At 36.6% G+C, this 17,645-nt stretch overlaps 1 protein-coding gene across 1 annotated transcript in view; it reads left to right on the top strand.

The window, feature by feature from the left end:
* RASEF (RAS and EF-hand domain containing) overlaps window positions 1-17,645 on the top strand; it is a 33,654-nt gene that overhangs the window by 975 nt on the left and 15,034 nt on the right. The window contains exons 2-8 of the mRNA XM_063180497.1: window positions 9,581-9,727; window positions 10,512-10,602; window positions 13,082-13,177; window positions 14,162-14,239; window positions 14,745-14,860; window positions 15,502-15,570; window positions 16,446-16,530. Of these exons, the coding sequence (XP_063036567.1) occupies window positions 9,581-9,727; window positions 10,512-10,602; window positions 13,082-13,177; window positions 14,162-14,239; window positions 14,745-14,860; window positions 15,502-15,570; window positions 16,446-16,530 (682 nt within the window). The remainder of the gene's footprint in view (window positions 1-9,580; window positions 9,728-10,511; window positions 10,603-13,081; window positions 13,178-14,161; window positions 14,240-14,744; window positions 14,861-15,501; window positions 15,571-16,445; window positions 16,531-17,645) is intronic.

Raw genomic sequence — 17,645 nt, 5'->3', positions numbered from 1 at the left:
TGTTGGAGAGGAAGCCCATTTACCGCGGGTCTGTCAGTACGCGGCTGGTTCTAGTGTACAGAGACACATTTTGGTGACTCTCAGGAATCTGCCTGAAAGCTGAGGTGTTCAAAATGAATTTGAAAATATTGGCTATAGAAAGTACAGAGTGGTTCTGCTTCATTTTAACGTTGTAATTTACGATGGAAAACAAGTAATCTGAGTTTCAGGACTTGGCGGCTAGTCAAGAGAGTTTAAAAAAAGTTGTGCGCTTGGATATAGATAGCTCCATGTTTTTTCTATATAGTGCTCTTTAAATTCCTACCTATACCAATTTGGTTCCAGCCACATTAAAAATATTTTGGATTATGAGGCGAAAATTTTTTTCAGAAAATGTTTCAGTTAATCTACTAGTCATGTGTAAATCCAGGGTAAATTTTCTTTTCTTTGTGGACTAATACACTTTAGTCTTATTGGACTGCCCCATTTCAGACAGATCAGTATTTTTGTACAGGTTTTAATTTGTTCATGGTGCTTTCCTTGTTAGACACTTGCTTTCTAAAGAACAAAAGACTGTTTGAAAGCTTGCAGACACAGGTAATAACCTGAACTCAGAAACTCAATAGGAGCTGGAGAGAAATCTGACTCATGAACAGTGGTAACTTGTGAAAGCATCTGTCTCCTCTTGGTAATAGTTCCGTTTCAGTACCTTGGTTACTGTTTGCAGCAGCAGTTTCAGTATAGTCTGTGTCTAAAAGGATAATAGAAAGGGGAACAGCTTTAATTGGCTCCACTATGCAGACAGATCTGGTAGTTTTGCTAAATTCATCATGATGTAATTTGTGTTATGGTTCTTTTACATAAAAACTGAAAACTAAGTTTTGATGGTTTAATACTATCAGGTAGGCAGTAATTTGATGTTTTTCTTATTCAGATTCAGATATGAACATCCTTCACAGTTGGCTATATTTATTAAATATGTGTCAGTGTCAACTGAAAAACAATGTGCCCTTTGTTCTTTTTTTCTCTCTCATCCTGAAGTGCTAAAAGCAGGTGTGTTCTACAGCTCAACTTTTTTCCATTTGTAGTCCATGTCTTTTTTTGTTGAAATGTACGTGTAAGGTTTTTTCCCATGTTAGTAGTCCCACTAAAATCATTAGGACCACTTACATGGGTAATAAATGAATTGAAATTCTTTGAGAATTTCAGTAGAAGAATATAACAAAATCAAGCGAAGTACAAGCTGGACTTCAAAAAAGATATTTATCTTTTTGTTTAAATGATTTAATTTGTTTGTCACTTCAAGTTTTTATTCAGGAAAAGGCAGTACTTTGAAAACTAGAACAGGCTTGGAACACACCTGAATCATTAGTGCTATAAAAGAGTTGGTGTTCTTATGCTGGGATTTATTGCTCTTCATAGATTTGTTGTGGCATTGACATCCGTGAGAAAAGTAATTACAAAGGAGAAACTCCTCAAAGCCAGATGAGTGCAGTTGGGAGTCCATGTTTTTTAATCTCAGTTGTGTAGTTTTTATCTTGATCCGTTTGGGGTTCAGTTCCTCAGAATGCTCTGCCTTGTGGCCGCAGGCTATGGCACAAGACTGTGGCCAGCAAGACATTGGCACATGTGCTTTGATGCTGTAGGGGTTTATAGAGAGAAACAAGGCATAGCGAATGGAAGTAGTGAGGTAAGGGTTCAAGTCAGGAGAAGATGACACCTTAAACATCTGTAGTCTCTGTCCCTCCTCAGCTTGAGTGGAAATCATGGAACCCATGGAAATCAAAGGGAAAATGTCCACGATGCACATGGTTCTGTCTCCATTGTTTTAGAAACTGGAAGTTCAGTTTCTGTGACTGAACTTTTTGAAGGCATAAATACCCTCCATAACGAGGTGTGAAACCCAGTAACAGGTCTGTACCTTGCCCCAGTCCTCAGTGTAGTATCAGACATTTAATGCAGAATTGCTTACTGCCAGATACTAAAAAAAGCATACATTAAAATAAGCATATTTTGAATTTAATTACTTCTTTGCAAAAGGTAATTTTATTATGGGATGGATCATACGTCTGCTGTTTGATGTATCAGTTGCACAGTTCTTTAAGATTATACTTCAAAATATTCAAGTCTGTGCTGAAGCTGTCGTTTTATTGTTTGCAGTTAAACAGGCAGAGTCACATTAAAGAGTTTCTTTACAGCCTTGCTCCTTTCCTCCTCACTTGAACAGATTTTTTGGACTAAATTAAGTTAGATTTCTTGGTTAGATGGTTACTGTGAGTCAAAGTATTGTTTGCCTTAGTCTTTACTTGTGCTTGGTGGGCAGTTTGCCTCTAGGGAAAAAATGGTGGAAGGTCTTTGCAGGCTGATAACCCAATATGTGAAGTCAGACTTTAGTGGAATTTTAGAATTTTACAGAGGGTTGTTTGTTGTTTTTTTTTTTTTTCTTCTTGTTACTGTTTTGATTTGTTTGTTTTTAATTTTTAATTTCATTTAAAATGCAGCTACCCTTCTGCATTGCTACATTTAATCAGGAATAGTGACTAATTAAACACAAAATCATGCAGTGCCTTTAGTTTATATGTATTTATAGTGAATTGCCAGTTGGAGATCTGTTTTATTGAGAAGTCAGCCATGTTCATTAGTTTATTCTTCTAGGAAGTATTTGCAATGGTATGGGAGTGGACGAAAAACAAACGTACCTTTTTGGTGCTCCAAACAGTGAGTGCTTCAGTGCTCTGCTGCACTGGAAATGTTTAGCCCTTGATGGTGTTACTGGACTGTTGCATTCTTTCATGTGGCCAGTCTCAGTTTGAATTTCAGTGGCAAGACTAAAAGGTTCCCTCTATGCTCCTGATAGACAGATGTTTCCTTTAAGTGTATGGGAATGTCTCCCTAATGGCAATCCTTTTCCATTCCTCAGCTTGAGCAAGGAACATCCTCTGATGCTGCAAGAAAAATCCGGTATTTACGAATGCTATGGCATTTCTCTCTCTATAAATAACAGGCAAAAAACTTCCTGGAAAACAGATTTTTAAATTTCAATGTCAAAGACTTCAGTCATGAAGAACAAAGGCTTGGGACTGTCAAAAAGATTAAGCCCTACCAGGCAACTTTTGTGCAATATTTGGCAAATTGGATAATCTTATTGGAAAATGAACTAAATTAATTAGAGCATGAATGGGTGGATTAATCTGAAGCAGAAAGTTTGTATCCCTGTTTCGAGTTAAATCTGCTGCCACTGAGAGGCCTCATACTCCATTGCTTTGCTTTTTAGTCTTTGTTTTATTAATGTGCCTTGTACTTTCAGCCAAGCTGACTATTCATCAGACTCGGATTTCAGTGCTGCCTGATTGTGAGATTTTATGCCTCATACAATTCCAAAGTCTCTTAATGTGATTATAATAACAGTGTGCCCCCAGTCGTGTCATCTGGGGCTGTATAGAAAATGTGGATCTGGGGGATGTGATAAAATGAGAAAAGCATGCTGTTCTTAATGTGAGCTACTTAAACTGTGAAAACAGGCGATGCTCATGGGATATACTGCTGTACTACAGCAAAGAAGAGAAGCTCTGCTGCACAAAAAACCTATCCAAAACCTGTCTTGCTCTTCGTGTCATACATAAATTAGGATGGATTTTTGCCAAAGTCAGTATAGAGCACAGTATTAACTTTTGTCAGAAATTTGTGTTTACTTCCATGAGATGATCAACCGTGATGTCAGAACTGGAGAGGTTTCTTTGGAAGTTGAAGCATGTTCCCTGGAGAGGGGATAAAGGCAAATCCTGGGGCAAGCCAAATGCTGTGTCCTTTTTATTCATCACCATGCTGGAGAGGGGGATCTGTTCTGTGGGAATGTTGTGTTGTCTTTTAATACATATCATGACAGGAGTTTGAGAGATGTGCTCTGCTGGAAATGTGATGAATGCCTTTCTGTGAGCTAGAAGACTTTCTGAGCTACTTTAAATTTTACTGCTCTTCTGATTTTTGCTTTAATTAAAACAGCATCTGTGCCAACAAACTTAAGCACTGTAGCATTCATTTTCCTGGATTATTTTCCTGGTATCATCATGTGATCATTTGCCATAATGTCTTTGAGGTGTTCTCCTTTTCCCCAGACTTAATCTTTCCCTGCCTGTCCCACAGACTTTTCCACTACTGCTCCACTGGCTGTAAATCACACCTCTAAGGGAACAGCATTCATGCTTTGGAAACATTAAAAATCTTTCCTCTGGGAATCAGACCTTGGCTGGGCTGTCTCATCTGGGGGTTACTGATTTGATCATCTTCTTTTAATGCAGCCTGTTTCTGAAGGGACAGAAAAAGAAACGGTAGTATTAAAAAACCCATTGTGCTTCAAGTGCACGAATATTTTGAATTTTACACCATGTTAAAGTTCTGTGTAGTGTATTTTTCCTTCAGGCGCTCAATCTAAAGTGTTAGGCACTCAGCTGTGACAAAGTTAGATCCTTTCTAATCTGGATTAGATTTGGTTGTTCTTTTCTGCTGGCTAGTACAGTGGCATATCCAATGTGTCTGCTTTTCAGAAAAAAGTACCTGTTGATCTCTTGGGGAACACATAGGCTGTTGGTCTCCAGTGTAAGGACAGGTATCAGATACATAATGCTTGAGCTTTGTTTTGTTCTGACCACCCAGCTCAGACCACCTTATGCTTCATCTCTTCATGTCCATACCAGAACAGAGCTTCTACAAGTGATCAGAGCAATTTAACCAGCTGATGTACAGTAGAAAGCGATCATTAAAATAGTGTTCTAAAAGCAAGTACTGCCCTTAGGGTCAGACTGGGTGGCCTGTGTAAAGCAGCGTATTCTTTCTGGTGACCACGCATGTAAGATACTGAGCAACTCTGGGGTTGTTATTAGTTGAAAAATTCTATCCTCTTTCTCTGAACTCTGAACAGAGTGTGGATTATGAGGCAAATGGTCACTGTATAATCAGCAAACCAGAAATAATACTATGAATTGATAAGGATTAAAATAGTTGTGTGGATTAAAGGAAATTATAACACAATATAATCTAAATATCTGATATAGCCAGAATTAGTGTTGTGGGGTTTTTTTGGTGTGAGTTGTCCCCCTGCCTCCCTTCTGCTCCTCTTCTATTCAACCATGGTATATTAAATCTATCATATTAGAAATTGTGTTATAATCAGAGCAGTTGTATTTTCTTTATGCAGTTTTCACAGGAACTCTCTGAAACCATGTGAATACTGTAACTTTGCTTAAGTTAACTCATGTGAAGCTGTGCAAATATTGACTAATTACTCTTACTAAGTACTAATTTTACAGATGATTTATGCTATAAACCATACTTTGAGATGAGGTAAGGTAAAGCCAGAGTAGTCCTTGGCCACAATGCTATACTTTTTGTGGATTACTAGTATTTAGTGTCTGCACTTTGCAGAAGCAACAGAAATAAATGCATGCATGAGTAGTATAACCATAGTGCCAGGTGAACAAAGTTACAAATTTTCATGCCATATATTAGAAAATGCTCTTTCTATGCATTAGTATTTGTGAATACATTTAAGTTCCACACTAACTGTTAGTGTGGAACTTACAGGTGCGCAGCTAAATACACTGAAAAATTAATTTAGGATTTCAAGGAAAACAAGTTTTAAAGAGCCAGTCCAAGCATTTGAGATTAGTTTTGCTGAAACATTTTGTCTAGCAAAAGGACAAACTGTTTAGAGTTCAAGTCAGCTTGGTGAAATACATTTGTAAAATCTTATTTGATAATTAATTTTGAATAACTAATGAATTTGCGGAAATAACGTCTATTCAAGAAGTGGCAGCAAAAAAATTGGGCAATATTCATTGCAGCTAATCTGCCCTGCTGCAGCAGTGTCACTGATATTCACCAAATCATGTGAAAGAAGAGGAACGATTAAAAATAGAAAAATTTGGAACAAATAATCTTCAGATACTTACTGCATGTTGATACAGAGTCCATATAATTGCTGCTATCTTTATCATGGATCCATGGGTACTTGACTAAATTACTGACAATCTTTGCAGTTCATGATAGTGTATTACATCTTCCTGAAATCATAGGTGATTAACTAATCCTGCTAATTTTGTTGCATGACTTTGATTTCTCATCTGTTTTGTTAATGTGTTTGGTGGTTTTTTGTGATTTTTTTTGATTGATGTAGTAGTTGTGAGTCTACTTTTTAATTGAGACATCCTGTATTGGTGCTGTAGAAGCACTCATGTAAGTATCATTGAGAGTTTCGGTGACCAGCTGTGATCTTTCCAGGCCCTTTCCAGACTCTTGCATGGTTGTGGTTGTATTGATATTGGATATGAAGACTTCTTGAGCCTAAGTGCTGCTTCCTGAAATGGTGTTACTGAAATATTTTGAATCCAACTGGTCATTGGGCTAAACATTTTTTTCATCCCAGAGGGAGAATAAAACCTCACAGTAACTACTTTGGGTTTCTGACTACTGCATCTTAGAGCAGACTTAGCTGTGTGGCAGAGGATCAGCATTACAGGCCTACTGATTTCTAGCTTAAAGTCAGGCATATGTATTTCCAGATCACAGAATATTCTGAGTTGGAAGAGACCAACCAACAAGGATCATGAAGGCCAGCTCTTAAGTGAATGGCCCATACAGGTATTGGACCCACAACCTGGTGTTATTATCACCATGCTCTAACTAACTCAGGTTTGCATATACTTTGAAAAGAATTACAGAGTAGTTATGGTTGGAAGGAGCCTTTGGAGATCTTCAGTCCAATGCCCCTGCCAAAGCAGGGTCAGCTAAGAGCAGGCTAGACAGGAATCTGGCCAGTTTTGAATGTCTCCAGAGAGGAAGACTTCACAATATCTTTGGGCAGCCTCTTTCAGTGCTCTGCCAGCCTCAATGTCGAAGAGACTTTTCCTCATATTGAGGTGAAACTTCTTCTGTTTTAGTTTAGGGCCATTGCTCCTTGTCCAGTTGATGGACACCACTGAAAAGAATTTGGCATCATCCTCTTGGCACCCACCTTTCAGATATTTATATGTGTTAATGAGATCCCCTCTCAGTCTTCTCCAGACTAAACAGGCTTAGTTCCTGCAGTCTCTCCTCATAAGAGAGATGCTCCAGATCCCAAATTATCTTTGTGACCCTCCGCTGGACCCTCTCCAGTAGCTCCTTGTGTCTCTTTTACTGAGGAGCCCAGAACTGGACACAGCGCTCCAGGTGTGGCCTCACCAGGGCTGAGTAGGGACACAAGTCCCTCCATGACCTTCTGGCCATGCTCTTTCTGATGCACCCCAGGAACCCTTGGCCCTCCTGGCCACAGGGGCACTGTCAGCACCAGGATCCCAGGTCCTTCTCCACAGAGCTGCTCTGTAGGAACAGCCCCTGGCTGTGCTGGCACTTGGGGCTGTTCCTGCCCAGGTGCAGGACCCTACCCCTGCCCTTGTGGAGCTCATTAAGCTTCTCTCTGCCCAGCTCTCCAGCCTAGCAAGGTCCCACAGAATGGCAGCAGAGCCTTCAGGTGGATCACCACTCCCTCAGTTTAGTGCCATCAGCAAACTTGCTGAGGATACATTCCATCCCTTCATCTGGGTCATTGATAAACAAGTTGAACAAGACTGGTTCCAGTATTGATTGATCCCAGAGAATGACATTGACTACAGGCCTCCAGGTGGATTCTGGAAGTGTCCTTAACAGTTTTTTAAATGCAAATCATTAATTGAATAAATATACATTTGAGGAGTTCTTTAATGTTGCATTATTTATACAGAGTTTGTAGCATCTGATGATCAGATAAATATGTTATCGCTACTGTTTGTAAACTTCAGCATTACTCTCTTTAGAATACATTTTGAAAAAGAAATTGTGTGCATACATTGGAAGATATTTAACTTACTAAATACAGGTAATACAGGATTAGCCTTTGTAAAGGAGATCCTTTGCAAGACAAAACCACAGAAATTTCTCAGGCATCAGTAAATCTTTATCTCTTTGTGCTGGTTTTAGGTTTCTCTATCTCAAAATGAATGCCAACATTTCAGCTGGAAGCAAATTTTACAGTGTCCTGAAGTTGTTAAATTGTTTAAAATGGAATTTGAGCTATAGTAACATTTGTGGTACTGTTTTATTAAAGTAAGTTAGACATTCAGTGGAGAAATCACATACAAGAAGCAGAGTGCTGCAGCATTGATAATCAAAGCTGTGGAATTGCTTCAAGTGAGAAAAAATGAAGAGAATACACACTTGTTGGATTGCACAGTTGTTATATCATGTGTATGGTGAATGTATTAAGTAGCACTACCTTCACTGAAGATAGGAAAACTAGCTGTCTAACAAGGAGGATTGGTTAATCAGAGTTGAAGCTTTCATTCGCAACAAAAAGAGAGCATGTATTTGTAATGTTAGATATGGTGTTAGACTTGAACTTGCAAAACATTGTTTCTGGCTGTATTTCTGCTTCTGATAATGTGTATTTCTTAATTTCTGGCCTGTTTTCTCCACCTTTCCAGACTTCATATTTTTTTTTTGTTCCTTTTTTCCATTTGGTTTTTAAGTGTTGAGTCGTTTAAGTATTGTATTTAAGTTGTTGAGTATGTGTTCATGTTCTAGCATATAGTCTATGTCAATCACATTCAGTTTTCCTTAGGACAGCTAAATTGTGTTCCAGAATATTTTCTGTTATGTTGCCTAATGTAATCCAGGAGTTGGAACCTAGCATGTAAAACAAAGATTTGCATGACATACCAGTAGCATGAACAGAAATCAGTGATATTTGTGTAGTAGACTTTGTAATAGAGGTTTGGCTCTTACGCTATTATTTTTTTTTTTGGTCTTGTAAAGGTTCTTTGCTCCAACAATTAGAAAAGCATGCAATCTATGTAAATTAGTCCAGATTAAATAGAAATCAGAATATGCTATTCCTGCATTGAGGCAACTTTTCACTGTGAATTTCAGGAGAGCTTTTAACAACTAAAATACCAACAGAAATGTTTTCTTTCTTCTTTATGAGATATATCTGTCATTTTTCACATGAGAGTAATATACAGAATTAACTTCTTATACTGACAGATTTATTTGGATGGAGACCGGAATAATTTGTGTGAGACTGAAGAGCTGTATTCTTATTTTGCCTGCAGCCCACCTCCCTCTGTCTCTTCTTCACCTTTTAACTTAGGTAGTTGGCATTCATACCCGTTTTCAGTTCTTATGCAACCTCCTGAAATCTTACGTTTCTTCACGGATTATGATTAACATTAGAGCAATCGAGAAACTTGATATACATTGTGGGCTACTCCAGTGGCATTCTCTTCACTACACTATGAACAGAAGTAGGCAGTTTGTTTATTTTTTTTTGTTTTGTTTTGTTTTTTTGTTTTTTTTTTTTTTGTTTTTTTTTTTTTGCAGTAGCTATATTAAACTAGAGAAGTGGAAATGGTAAACATAATTTAAAGAATTTAGACATACTGTCCTGAGTGTTGAAAGCCTGTATCTAGCTTGCCAAATTTTAAAAATAGGTAAAGAGGGGAATATCTTAATTTGTTGTAAGTTTCTCAAACCTGTAATAGAACATTGTTCCAAATAAGTGCATTAAAATGTGCATATCTCTCTTTTTCAGACAAGAGCAGGTCAGTGTTCTGTATCAGAACATACACATAGCAGAACCAAGGTTAATCCAGCCATATGAGCATGTCATTAAGAACTTCATCCAAGAGATCAAACTTCAAAGCACAGAGATGGAAACTCTGGCCATAGCGGTAAAAAGGTATAGTGAATTGTGTTTCTAGTTCAGTTCTGCAGTTTCTTTTTTATTCCTCTTCTCATGCTTTTATTGATTAAACTATTGAGAGCTAATGCTAAAATATGCCATGCAAAGTATTTCTGTAAACTGAGTTCTGAAGTTAGTTTGTATGCATACCCTTGTGCATAAGCACATATAGCAGCCTGCAAATGATTGCCTGTTCATACTTTTGTTAAATTCTGGACCAAATTTTTGCAGACTCTGTTGTTAGTTAAATGCCTTAAAACATTTTGACTCCTCTTCCTTGGCTGCAACTTTGAGTTTTATCGTACATGTCCACTATACTTTAATTTTAGAAATCATAGTTTTGCTTTGTGAGCTTCAAGGACTGTATTTACCTGTTTTAACTACTTGGCACTGTCAGTCTCACATCATAACTGCCAAAACCAAGCAGATTAGCTCAGAAGAGAGATCATGTATGTGTGGGTGATGCAAGTTGCTTTTGAAGTCTCTTCATAAGATAATGACGGGCACCTTTCATCTTTGTAAATTAATTTTAAAAGTGCAGATGTATTTAATGCTAATCATCAGCTTGCAGCTGTTATTTAAAATCTAATTTGCCAGTGTCTTCAAAATAATTTGCGATTTAGGTTCCTAGCCACACCCTTTTCAAGGTCTGGGCAATGTTAAACTGTTTCCCTGTCTTTCTGTCTAATTTGTTTCAGTTGAGGTGGGCAGATAGTTTCACACTGTGTTTCTTTCAAGCCGGAGGGCAATTCCTAAGAGAATATTTTCTTCTAAATTTTAGGGCTCAGGACAAAGCAGCGGTTCAACTCAGTGAGTTAGAGGAAGAGATGGAACTACGGATACAGGCTGCAGAGCATAAAGTTAAAAAGGAAGTGAGTATTTTATATTTACAGCATTTCATAATTATTGAACTCTGAGTGATCTTAAGCAGGATTGATGGCCACGTGTGGTTTTGATCCTGATGGACTGACTCAAAGCTGCTCTAGGCAGGGCCTGGATGAAAAAATGCTATGCATGAGATGAAAGAATGCATGATCTTAATGCTTTCCTAAAGAGGAGTATCTGCTTAGGTGTAATAAACCAAGAAAAAAAAGCCTGTCCCTTTTGTGGGAACATACTGGCCAAGAAGAGTTTCTTTCTGAGACGAGTATTGAAAACAGACTGGAGAAAATTATATTTCAGCACTAAAGAATGTAATCTAATACTCCTAGTAAAATAATTAATGTATAATTTATTGCTTTGATTATTTGCTCCTGCTTTGTATGTCTGCTTGGAGTAATGATCTTTCTTTCCTCCATTCTCCTGCAACTACATTTTAGAGACTTAAGAGAGGGGTAACTGTGATAGCAATGTGTGAGGGCCTGGGCCCCTCAAACTTAATGGGAAATTCTGTTTTGATCTGCTCAATTTTATCCGTTGTTTCAACCCACTTGCAGTCTATATGAAAAGGAGTAAAAATCCTCTTCTGTTACCCAGGGAGAGATATATTAGAGCCACATGTGACTGAATAATTCAAAGGAGGAAGACCAGCTCGCTGGTTCATTTTGAATTATTACTACATTCATTTGAGATAGGCCAAACTTTATATGGGCATAACAGTTTGTGAAAGTGTTTTAATGAGGGCATAAGAAATGCTTTAATTAATACTTATAGTATGAGCATAATTATTGCTTGGTTGGACACGTGGTGTACTGAACATCTATATGTATTTGCTATGGGCTGTTTTACCAGAGTACTTGCAGAAGCAGAAGTAACAAACTGCTGTCTGACAACTTGCTGATTTTAAGTAGTTCACACTAATTGACATGTGAAGGTAAATGGTATTCTGATAGATTTAGTTCAAGTAGCTTTTTTTCCTGTACAGGAGAAAACAGTTCTACCACACCATAAAGGCTATTGTGTTCCTAGAAACAAAATATAAAGGCATAAAAATCTTAAAGATATCACATCTGCCAAAAAAAAGTGTGATTTGATGTGTTTAACTAATGATAATGCAGCTCTTAGTAGAGATAAATTTTCACTTCCAGAGAAGCTAAGTTGTTAATGTTTAGAAAACAATTACATTTTCTCTGAAAAATTACTGTCCTCAAAAAGTGACAAATCACTGAAATACCGTTTTTCACTGCTTAAAAAAGATGACTGGGATGTGTGTGGTTGCAGTTATGTACTGGCATTATGCAGAAGTGAATCTTCTGTGTATTATCTACATCTAGTCTGTGTTCTCAATCACTGTTTGCGTCTAGCCATAGGTATGAGGCATGGTCTGTTAACTTGTTTTTCACAAGGCTTTTTTAATTTTCACTCTCCAGTGTTCCTTGTAGCTCCTAACTCCACATACCGCACCTACTAAAACGCCCTGAGTGTAAATGTTAAGTTATTTACTTTGTGGGAATGTACTAAGCCATTAATCTTAATGTCTGTAATCAAGGCTATTGTTTGTCAGAGTGATCTCAAACCGGGACACCTGCTTCTGCATGAGCCTATCCTGTATTTTGTTTCTTCAAGGGAAGCAAATAGTTACCCAACAATACTTACAAGTCCGTGTAGTTGGCAACAGTAGGGGAATCCAACTTAAATTGATTACTTGGATTATTGTTTTAACACGTGAATGCCAGCGTCACCTACAGGAAATTCTGAATTCTAAACTAAATCTATGCCTGCCTCTTCCATGTGAAAACTCAACCTGTTTTATTGGCTCCACTTCTCACTGCTGCATTCTGACTTCTTGTGTTGCGAAACTGGAGTCCCTGGGAGTGATTGGAGTGAGTGAAACACGCCAGTCAATAGCACACCGCATCCTTGCAGGCAGTACTTGGTGCAGTCTCTTAAACACAGGCACACACCCTGCTATATGCCCTGGTAAAAGATGACGTTGCTTCCATTTCCAACTGCTGAGACCATCCTGGTGATGTGGGTAGTATTGAATAGACAGCTGTGAAACCACTCCCTTGTCTCTGTTCCTGGGATGGTACCATTTATCTAAAACTAGAGATGCTGTCATCTGCTTTTACTGACATGGGCCTCTAACGTTCTAACACTTGTAAGCAAAAAAAAATTAAAAAGAAAGAAGTAAAAAAGTAAGTGACATTGAGAATATTAAGTGCAGGAATCATGAATGAAAAACACTGAATTGACCCATATCTTTACTCTCATGCCATTATTTTATTTCTGTGAGTGTTTTAGAAGTGGACTGCAATTACAGAATCAGAACCTATGGATCTTCAGAAAGGGACAGAATAGAAAGATACATTTGTCTAAGCAAAAAGCATGTGCTTTCCAAACCAATGAATGAATTTTTTGATAAACATTTGAAACCTGTCTCAGCTTCTAATGAGATTGAAAATATTGCAGGAGAAGCAAAAGGCTGAAGAAGCACTAAATGAGCTGAAGCGTCAGTATGACACTGAAGTTGGGGATCTTCAGGTGACAATAAAAAAACTTAAAAAGGTAAGTGAGTTGAAGTCTCGTGAGTTTTTTAAAGTATTTTAAGAGATCATGACCTCATTAAATGCTTCCCTTAAGATGGATAATCATAATTGTAGGTTTCTGATTTAATTTGTATGAGTAAATGGCAACTGCAGATAATTTTTAGGTTGTGTTGTCATTCTCTGCTATTGTATTCATGCTGTGTAATTTGTTGAAATACTTAGGAAAGGGAGCAGCAATTATTACATAAATTCTGTAGCTTAACAATTTTCTGGGTCTGTCACATTATTAGCATTGCAGTTACCTAGTCTTATGTTTGGTCCATTAGAAATAGTCCAAAATATTGCCACTAAGTGTTTGTAATTTATAAAGATGGAGTTTGCAACACAGATATTGTAATTTATATATAGTGCCTTTTAGTACCCAACTTTATGTATAGTGCTTTTTAGAACTCAACTGCAACCTGAGATAGTAATTTGATTTCTAGTAATAAAGCAAAATGAAATCTCAGATAGGAATGATGTTTTGAAATATTTCATAATTTGGGTTTAATTTTGACCTTGGTTTTTGCTATAAGTTTTATCAGAATTATGGCAAGCAAAGTGGATATATTTTTTGGGTTTTGTATTTAATTGCGCTTAGAAGAACATTTTCAGAAATGGAAATTTCTTACAAGAAACATGAGAGCTTCTTGTCCAAGTACTACATAGTTGAGGTAGTAATAATTTTTTATATTTTTTTAAGTTGGTGTTTCTCTCTGTTTCTATCTTAACGGCAGTCTTCTGTGTCACTAGTTATGAATATTTCATACCTAAAGAGTGAAAAAAAAGCCAGTGATTTTTGAAATAATGCTGTCTGCTACTACATTCAGAAAAACTCTTAAGTTTTAAAAACTTTAGTAACTGTAAAACTTTTTAGCAATTATTTATTGTGATTTTCATAAGTTTTTTTTTTTTAATCAGAACAATCAAATAAATTAATTGTGAATTTTTTTAATACTTCAAGCTGGAGGAGCAGTCCAAGTCTGTCAATCACAGGGAAGATGTAGTTGAACTGAAAAAAAGGATACATGATATGTTGCTGGTAAGAGAATGTTATTATTATTAACATATTAATTTAGCCTCAGTTTTAGTATCTGCAATACAGATTGTTATACTTGTGGAGATTTGGGTTTTGATTTTTGGTTTTTTTTTTTTTTTTTTACATTTACTAATGGTCATCTAGAAAGTAAACCTTTGAAGTTATGGATTAGTGTATGTGGATCTTTTAAATTGAAAAAGAACCTGTTTAAATATATACACATTCTATATAGGACATTTAGAAATGGCTTGAGATCCTGTGGTCCCATTTTTTTGTAACTGAATGAAAAATAAAAAGTTAAGAGGTTCTCACATGTCAATTTAATGACTTCTCTGTTGATTTGGCCTTCTTTAATTTTCTTTCCCTCTCTATGCCAAATTTTATAGTGTCTCATTTTTGTGTTACGTTTCTTTTTAAAAACTATGGTTTTTATTCTACTATTATAATATATCAACATTTTGTGGAGGTGACTGTGACAGCTAATATCTAATGTCTTCCTATTTTGAAGGAAAATCAGAGACTTAGGAAAGATCTCTTAGAAGCACAGACAAATATAGCTTTTCTGCAGAGTGAATTAGATACCTTGAAAAGCGAGTATGCAGATCAGTCTTTGAACACTGAGAGGTAAGTTAACCAGAATCTATTCTCTGATGTAATTATTATGTATGCAGTTAGCAGCTGTTATTTTCTAAATTTGCCTTAAAGGGTAGGTACATGTTTGATACCGTGTCATCAATGCTGCTCATAAATCTTGTTAGGTTTCTGAAAGAGCAAGTTCTGGCTATGATGCAAACTCTCTGTCTTGCAACAATATCCATTGATTTTAGTGACACTTTATTAGGAATAAAACAACAGTACAGAATCAGGATTTTTTTTTTTTCTTCATGACTTGCACTCACATGAGGACCTGTATAAATTTTAGTTTTGGAAGCCTTCCATGTCTATCTTAACCATTTGTTTTTCTAAAATGAATAGAAGCTACTTCTGGTTACTCTTTTAAAGGAGCATAAACAGCAGTTTCATGGTGTTTTCCCATGGTTATTTTGTACAACATTCATTTTCGTTCACAGTCTTTGTTGAGTTATAATTGCAGAGATTAATGAAGTCACCAAATTATCTTACTTTGTGTAAAACTGCTCTCATCATGTTTCAGCATAAATGTAAACTGCCAAAGGCAATATGGTGAAAATGTAAGACTATCCTGTTAAGCATAAGTTTATTTAAGTTTGGTGTTTGTTTTTTTTTTTTTTTTTTTTTTCCCCCAGGGATCTAGAAATTATTCGAGAGTATACTGAAGACAGAGATAATCTGGAAAGACAAATTGAAATACTTCAGTAAGTTTTTAGAAATTCAGGTTTTTTATTACCAAACTTTGTCCCAACATATTTGAGATAAGTATGCAAAAGATTGGGTTGAAATTTGGGGAAGAGTTTCAAGTTAAAGTACTGAAATGGCCTAAATTATCATAAAAAGTGTTGTTTTCAACTGTCATAAATGTTACTGTGGTATTAATTCTGCAGTGGTACTGACCCACTAACACTCTAGTTGTTTTCTTTCCATTTCTTTTCTTAGCCCCACTAACTTTCATTTCTTTCTGTTAAGCTGAATGTGATTTGACTCTGTCCATGTCTGTCCAATAAAAATTATTGACTCGCTCCTTTTTCTATTGGCTTTGCTTCTCCAGTAACTCCGTGTCTAATTGTTGTCTGGAAAGTACCAAGAGTGTGCAGTATTATGCAATAGGTGCACAAGAAGGGTCACAATGAATAGATTTTTTATATCTTTATTTAATATCCTTATCAAAAAAAATTCTTTTTTTCAAGCAGATTAATGATATTTGTCTTTAGAATCACCTCAGCAATATTTAAAGGGTAGTCATTTTGTACAGAAATGGCTGTACTAGTTGTTTTATTGTGTGGGTTGTTTGGGTTCTTCTTGGTGCTTTTGTTTTTTGGTGTTACCTTTTTTTCCACTGACCAGAGACCATGCTGTACCAGTGAAAATGGGCTTCCTGGGCTTCTCATGAAGCCTAAAATTCACAGTGATTTGTTTGAGTATCTGTCAGTGTGTTTCCAGTTTCATGTAACTCTTTAGTAACTCTTTAGCTAAAGAAGAAAAGTTTTTTTTTAGAAGTATTTTGAAAATTTTTTTTTGGAGAGTTTTTCATGTTTTCTTGAGTTCTGCAAGTTGAACTGTGTTTCCTTGTTAGATCAGCTAATAGAAAATTACATGACAGCAACGATGGTTTAAGAAGTGCACTTGAAAACAGTTTCAGCAAGTACAACAGATCATTGGTATGTATTTATGATTTTGTTACATTGTCATAAAAGGTGAAAGAATCAGCACAGCACAATTAAACTGGTACCTCACTGGATACTGAGAAAATAGAGGTTTTTTCAGTGGTCTCACTGTGGGAATACTCCTGTGTAGTTCTCTTAGATTTTACTTACACTTTGTTAAGTACTGTAGTTTTGTTAGAGCACAGCTGCTTTCCAACTGCTTTGGAAAATTACTATTTTAAAAAATATTCTGTGATACTTTATGAGGTGAATAAATCAACAGTTTCTCCTGTGCTAGAGGGAATATGTTTGTGTTGTGTGTGAATATGAATGGCATGGACTACTAATAGAGACCTTAGTCAGACCATTTTGGGCTCTTAGAACTGCATTGGAGTCTCTTGTAGCAAATGTCGCTTGAAATCCTCCAAACTAGAGAAAGGAAGGCTTTAAAGTAAGAAAAAAACTACTCTACACTGTCATTTTACTGTCCTGTGAAACCTGTTAAAGCTCTTAAAACTAATAATTGGGCATCATGAGGAAAGCATATAGCTTTTTTAGAAGGATGGGATCAGAATAATGGGCCCACAAAGACAATACTGGAGAGGAAGGAGGAAAATAGGGGTCAGTTCACTGCCTGTTTGCAGTATTCCATACCAGTGAACATGAGTGCTTTTTGTTGATACAAGCTACCAGAGCGTGTTGCTTTTTGTTGATACAAGCTACAGATGCAACAATGGATACCATTTTCAACTGTCATGCGTGGAAATATAAATGAGCATCTTACATAGAAGACACTGTTTCCAGTGAATAAATGGAGGCACAGCAGAATTTACAAAATACTTTTGTCACATGCTATTAGTTGAGACCTTTCCTTCACGATCTCTCTTAGGAACTAGGAGGTAGCTCTCCTGAAACTAGCTCAGCTAGTGACAGTTCCCCTTTTTATTCAGTAGTCAGCATGCCGTGGTCTAAATATCACTTTTCAAAGCTTAGCATTTCATAGTCTTGAGGTCAGAGTCTTGAGGTAGTCAATGAAATCATCCTCTTGGAAATTCTGTTTTCTTTTGTAGTTGAACATGTCTAGTATGTTCAGTATAAAGGCAGAGGTGAAGCCTAAATGCTATAGGTAA

Source organism: Melospiza melodia, chromosome Z (assembly GCF_035770615.1).
Source record: "Melospiza melodia melodia isolate bMelMel2 chromosome Z, bMelMel2.pri, whole genome shotgun sequence".
NCBI classification, from domain to species: Eukaryota; Metazoa; Chordata; class Aves; order Passeriformes; family Passerellidae; genus Melospiza; species Melospiza melodia.
Note: the sequence above shows the minus strand (reverse complement) of the source record. Positions and strands in the feature narration are given on the sequence as shown.